The sequence below is a fragment of the Saccostrea cucullata genome, unplaced genomic scaffold (genome assembly GCF_032062105.1).
Source record: "Saccostrea cucullata isolate Sc308-1 unplaced genomic scaffold, CSIRO_AGI_Scuc_v1 ctg17914, whole genome shotgun sequence".
In the NCBI taxonomy this organism is placed as follows: Eukaryota; Metazoa; Mollusca; class Bivalvia; order Ostreida; family Ostreidae; genus Saccostrea; species Saccostrea cuccullata.
The window spans coordinates 483-7,376 of record NW_026937211.1 but is presented as its reverse complement, the minus strand read 5'-3'; the positions used below and the strand labels follow the sequence as shown (position 1 = coordinate 7,376).

General features: G+C 32.5%; 1 protein-coding gene and 1 long non-coding RNA gene across 2 annotated transcripts; both read left to right on the top strand.

Annotated features, from left to right (window-relative positions):
* The first annotated feature begins 508 nt into the window (after positions 1–508).
* LOC134247532 (oxytocin receptor-like) lies at positions 509–1,594 on the top strand. Its single transcript, XM_062729879.1, has one exon. The coding sequence runs from the start codon at positions 509–511 to the stop codon at positions 1,592–1,594; it is 1,086 nt and encodes a 361-aa protein (XP_062585863.1).
* A 2,943-nt stretch (positions 1,595–4,537) lies between these two features.
* Positions 4,538–6,158, top strand: LOC134247531 (uncharacterized). The gene is made up of 3 exons (XR_009987875.1): positions 4,538–4,621; positions 5,305–5,387; positions 5,464–6,158. It is a non-coding gene; the product is annotated as an uncharacterized LOC134247531 (long non-coding RNA).
* The last annotated feature ends 736 nt before the right edge of the window (positions 6,159–6,894 follow it).

Below are 6,894 nucleotides of genomic sequence, written 5' to 3'. Positions count from 1 at the left end.
AATTTGAACATGTGACCGACAAAGTGCATTTCCCCCAAAAAACCTTGTTTTTTTTCTCTTAGTTAAACTATCAGTGCGAACAGGCCATAAGTTTATTTTAAGTGATTTTTTTTAAGTTTAAAAAAAATCAGTATTTGATTCATCAATTATTGCTATCTAAAGCATTTACTCAGAAGATGACTGAATATAATACAAATACCTCTAAAGCCACTAAACACATTTAAGTTCTACAATTATTCTGTTTGTTCAAACGCGGAAGAAACAGTGAAACCACTTGATTTTAGCTACAATTATCTTTATCTGAAGCATCCGGTGATTCATGGTTTTTTGAATGACAGAATTCCCAATATAGAAGAAGCAACAAAACAATTGAATACTTTCCTTGGAAGAAATCCACCACCATGTGTAAAGTTATACGTACCCAAAATATTTCAAACCCAAAGTGAAAATCTTTAAGACTCCTGGAGAAGCAGGAAAAAGGAAGCGAAGGTCATCAGAAGAGAGTGAAATGGATAACAGTTCTGTTGGTACAGAAGAAATCGCCATCGACCTTGAGAGTTTTAACGACGCCTACATCCAGCGAAGTCTCCCAAATACAATAGTGATCCTGTTTTTCCTGTTTGTTGGGGTGTTAGGAAACTCTCTCATTCTTTATGTGTATGAGTTCCGTTTTCCACGATCTGATGGACGGTACTATATTGGTGCATTAGCATTTTGCGACCTTGGTGCTATAATTTTTACATCCGTATTAAATCTTTTACAGAACTTGACGAAGTATGTGTTTCCTGGAGATATAGTGTGTAAGGGCGTTTTATACCTTAGTTATTCTTTTATTAATACGTCATTGTTTCTTTGGAACGTTATTGCTGTCCAGCGGTTTCGCAAAATTTGTCGGCCTTTTTCTTGGCAACTGAAGCACCACTGGAGAAGGTGGTGCATCGTGATCTGTGTCGGTGTTTCATTTACACTGTATTCACCAGTTCTTTATTTTTATAGTATAAATGAGGAGGTTTTCACAAATAACAACATTACAGTATTTGTCTGCCAGCAAATAAAGACGCATACATTTGGACTGAAAATTTTTCAAGGAATAGGATTCATTCTGTCTATAGCTAACGTGATTGCTATTATATCTATTTACGTCATAGTTTCTATCAAAATCTTTAAGGTCATGCGAGGAGTACGAAGAGCACGCACAGAAAGCATAAGAAGCGTAACGATCACTTGTCCTACAACTACATCATCCTTGATAGAAGGTCGATCAGCAGACACCACCGCTGATCCTGTCCCTACCAGACGCACTATTTCAGAATCTCAAACCGCCGCTCAAAAATTAGAACACACCATTGCGTTTACATTCATGACAATTCTTCTTATGGGTTTGCTTTCCTATGCGCCCTCACGATATTTGTTGGTCTACGAGACCTTAGATCCAACGTTTTGGGACAGTTTGGACTACACTAAATTTAATTTCTATCTATTTCTAAGAAGGTTATATGTTATAAACCATTCTTGTAATGTCTTTATTTACCTAATATTTGATTCCATGTTTCGCAAAGAAGTTAGAAATCTAATCGGAAGGAGTTCTTCCTAGAGTTACAAAAATGATATTGACAATAAAAGTGAAATGAAATCATTGTGGATATTTGTTTGTGAGAATATAAAATATGAATCTAAATGACAGTATATTACAAGTTTCAGTAGGGATCCTAAATCTATGATTGTAATTTTTTAGTATTGTTTTTTAATTAAAATGTAATTGCTTTCATTTTTATATCAATAGTAAATTTCTAAAAGGAGGTCGATCAAAGGGATGGGTGCGAAGTTTTAATACTTTTTATTTAAACACCGCAATGAGTAATGCAAACAATTAGATATACAATTAAATAAGATATATTTGTAAAAAATCAAAATGTTTTTGCATGGTAAATTTTCCAAATGCTTTACGAAAAATGCTAAAGAAAACTAAGCAGTATTACCTGAATTGGTCGAATCTAAACGAAAGGGGATTTCCTAACCTGCGTAATGAAAAAATAAATGTATTGCCTAATTGTCCAGAATTTATGACAGAACCTTTGTAAGAGATTACCTCAGTGTATGCGTGAACACCCTACATTCCTACCTTGTACTTTATCTTCCAGATAGAGATATAGAAAACTGACTTTTCCCGAAATCCACCCCCCCAACCCCACCCTCCACATTTTTTCTGATTAAAAATTTCCCTCTAAAATAACTTTAAAGACATTTGCTAATATAAAAATGAAGTTAGATATTTGTACATTATAAAATATTTGGAGATAACGAAAAGTATTCAAACTTAAAGTTCAATAAACAATGCTAAACAATACAATTCGGAGCAGAAAAAAAGAATTCAAATTAATCTCATATTTGTAAAGCAAGAACTAGTCTAATAAAAAATATATGTGCGGCTGAAATCCCGCGCAAGCACAGGGAAATTGTAATTTGTTTACTAGTAAGAGAACTATTAAAAAAATCTTTCAGATTCCACTCACGGTTACCGTTTATATTGTACAGGCTTATAGAATGACGAAATATATCAAAATCTCGCAGTTTGTTTAGGAACATAAATAGATAAATATAAGAAATACATCCCCTTGTTTTGTTTTTTTTTTCTTTTAAATATCAATTTCATGAAGAAGCATCTTCTCACATATTATAACGCAACTTTATTAGGGCTCCACTCTGCGGGTGCCCTATAGTGATCAGTCTGACTGTCCGTCCGAGATCTATTGTCCTTATTCTCATGTCTTCTCTCTCCATGGCCCAATTTGGCTCATACTTCACCCACAGAGTGTCTTTGGGTGAATTGTGTCCAATGGAAACTGCTTCTAGGTCTAAGGTTAATTCATAGCAGAATTATTTGTATAATCCTTGTCAGGAGCATATTACAGAGTGTCACTGGTCAATGGATGTGCAAAAGTTTCTAGGTCAAGGGCCAAGGTCAAAAAATGGGTTCGCTGTTTAAATTCTTGCCCGGAGCATATCTTTCTTCTCCTTGGCCCAATCTTGCTCATATTTCACCCTTTGGTTAAAGGATGTGCAGTGACCTTGAACCATGTAAGGAAAGTGAAAATAGACGTGATTTACAATAGGAAAAACCCCTACATAAACAAATACATGGGCGCAGACATTTTGGACACCCAAGGTTGTGCGGAGGAGAAAATGCTACCTGGCGCGTGATTGGTCAATAAGAGAAAAGACTTGATATGTATTTGACAAGTGAAATAAAGTTGATAAAAATGTAATATCAAGACTTGGGTGCACCTTGTTGTAAACAAATGGAAATTGAAAGTAAAAGTGCCGCGTGACAGTATATTTTTTCTGTCATGTTTTGTTTTCCAATATCTCGAACTTTCACGACAAAAAGGCCATTTGCCCAAAATTCATTATATGTATGAGTGACAGGGGCTCAAGTTTGTATGGAAGTCTATGGGAAAACATTTAGTGGTGTTTGTCCTATAGAATAGGTATGTATTTCATGGAAAAACATTGATTACAGCCAAAAAATCAATCAATTCCTATTTTTTTGGCATTGAGATCATATTTTAATTAGTTTTTACTATTTCTCAAAAAAATAGAGGGTTTGGGTAAATTGAGGCCCACAATGGGGGCTGCACATGGTGAAAAAATGCTAAAATTTTTGCCCTAGCTCTCATATTTTCAATAAATGTACATGTAAATAATTTAAAATAAATATTTCTGCTGAAATTTACTGTGAATATTCTAAATAATACAATATTGATGTTTATGGGCACCATCAATACACAGAACATGTGAATATCCCCCTCGCAGTTTGAGAAATTCATTTAAATCCATTTATTTTATGAGTGCAGACATTGGAACAGATTGACTAATCCTCTTTCAAATTTGTGTAAATTAGAGTTGATTGAATAATTTATAACAAAATTAGACTGCTGTTAAGTAATTAGGTTACTTTGTTTATACTTAAGGGGCCTAATCCAGCAACGAAGCCAATTTCAGTCATGTAATCAGTGCTGGCTTGATATAAAAATTATAGTTTGGGGAAAACTTAGAGATTACTAGTAGGAAATTTAATTGAGATTACAGTAAAATATATTTTAGCAGAAAATACATTGAAAATCTAAGAAATTTGCAGAATTATCATTGCAAAAATGATGAAAAAAGTGTCTGAATATCCTTCCTCCTTGCCATATCCAATCTTGTTATTCTGCAGAAAAGAGGGGGGGGGGGATTTTGTACTCTAAGGATACAGGAAAATGAAGGAATTTTTTTAAAATGTGGTTTATTTGAACAACAAGAGTCATGCTTATCTGCAGTTATTTTTTTTCAATTTCTTAGATATTTTTAAAAATATTTATTTCAGTAAATTCTATTTAAACATGAATATTTTAAAGCTATTTCATCACTAATGCTTATAAAAAATTCAAAAGATGGTGTAAATAATAAAAAAATATAATATAAGCTACTACATGCATTTATCAGTATGTTTTAATAAAATAAAATGTATTTCAGCGATGCATTCTCAAGAAGGAGGGGATTAATGAACCCTCCCCTCATACAATGAACACCACATGGACACTCTCAGGATGGTCACTTTGCTTTCATTAAGAGTTCCAAGGTATGGTTTTCCTAGAAAATCTAGTTAATCTCTTAATATTTAAGTTATTTAGAACTTTTGATAGATTATTAGAAAATAAATTTCTTCAGAACTGCAGTTATTTAAGCACTTTGCTTACAATTGAGCACTGTATTCAATCAGACAATATGATTTATCTGCCCTTGGCATTTAATCATTTTATTAATTATGTCAATAATAAGAAATGATATGCAAACGAATATCTTTGCCTTTCATGAGAATATACATATTTAACATCAATTCCATGAAATGTCCATGAACATTGGCTAAAATGTAGGTCACCCCCTTCAAAATTACAAAATTTTCAGCGGGGATGTATTTGATTCTCTGATGCCAGCAACCCACTGCTGATAGATTTTTTTTTAATCTTATGTACATTTGAACTACATATAATTCTCTTTCTTTCCATTGATTATTTTATCTACATTAGATTTCACTCTTTCCATTACCCAGCTTTTTCTTACAAAAACCTGCTGATTTTCTTCATTTTCCGTTAATAACGGGTACCTGCTACCCTGAATGATTAACATGATCTACCTTGAGAAATTATTAGAGATAATAAGAAAAACAAGCAAAACATATGCAAGATTAATCATTTTATTTTAAAAGTTTGAAAGAAAAATAGAAAAATGCTTCAATTTATTGACATTTTTTCTGTTTTACAGATGAGGGTCTGATTGACTGGGGTGTGAAATGTAACAGCCAATGGTGTACTTAAGCTAAGACTGTCAGTCCCAATATTCAAGAGGTAAGATAAGTAATGGATATGTGTTCTAAATTTACTAAATTGACCACTTTTTATAAATGTTTCTTTTACTCTATAGGAAAAACCCCTACATAAACAAATACATGGGCGCAGACATTTTGGACACCCAAAGTTGTGCGGAGGAGAAAATGCTACCTGGTGCGTGATTGGTCAATAAGAGAAAAGACTTGATATGTATTTGACAAGTGAAATAAAGTTGATAAAAATGTAATATCAAGACTTGGGTTTCTTTGAGATATGTAGGAGTTACAGGTAAAAATTTGAAAGGAGGGGTGCCCTTTGGTTAGAGATTTTCATTTGGTGTCAAACGCACCTTGTTGTAAACAAATGGAAATTGAAAGTAAAAGTGCCGCGTGACAGTATATTTTTTCTGTCATGTTTTGTTTTCCAATATCTCGAACTTTCACGACAAAAAGGCCATTTGCCCAAAATTCATTATATGTATGAGTGACAGGGGCTCAAGTTTGTATGGAAGTCTATGGGAAAACATTTAGTGGTGTTTGTCCTATAGAATAGGTATGTATTTCATGGAAAAACATTGATTACAGCCAAAAAATCAATCAATTCCTATTTTTTTGGCATTGAGATCATATTTTAATTAGTTTTTACTATTTCTCAAAAAAATAGAGGGTTTGGGTAAATTGAGGCCCACAATGGGGGCTGCACATGGTGAAAAAATGCTAAAATTTTTGCCCTAGCTCTCATATTTTCAATAAATGTACATGTAAATAATTTAAAATAAATATTTCTGCTGAAATTTACTGTGAATATTCTAAATAATACAATATTGATGTTTATGGGCACCATCAATACACAGAACATGTGAATATCCCCCTCGCAGTTTGAGAAATTCATTTAAATCCATTTATTTTATGAGTGCAGACATTGGAACAGATTGACTAATCCTCTTTCAAATTTGTGTAAATTAGAGTTGATTGAATAATTTATAACAAAATTAGACTGCTGTTAAGTAATTAGGTTACTTTGTTTATACTTAAGGGGCCTAATCCAGCAACGAAGCCAATTTCAGTCATGTAATCAGTGCTGGCTTGATATAAAAATTATAGTTTGGGGAAAACTTAGAGATTACTAGTAGGAAATTTAATTGAGATTACAGTAAAATATATTTTAGCAGAAAATACATTGAAAATCTAAGAAATTTGCAGAATTATCATTGCAAAAATGATGAAAAAAGTGTCTGAATATCCTTCCTCCTTGCCATATCCAATCTTGTTATTCTGCAGAAAAGAGGGGGGGGGGATTTTGTACTCTAAGGATACAGGAAAATGAAGGAATTTTTTTAAAATGTGGTTTATTTGAACAACAAGAGTCATGCTTATCTGCAGTTATTTTTTTTCAATTTCTTAGATATTTTTAAAAATATTTATTTCAGTAAATTCTATTTAAACATGAATATTTTAAAGCTATTTCATCACTAATGCTTATAAAAAATTCAAAAGATGGTGTAAATAATAAAAAAATATAATAT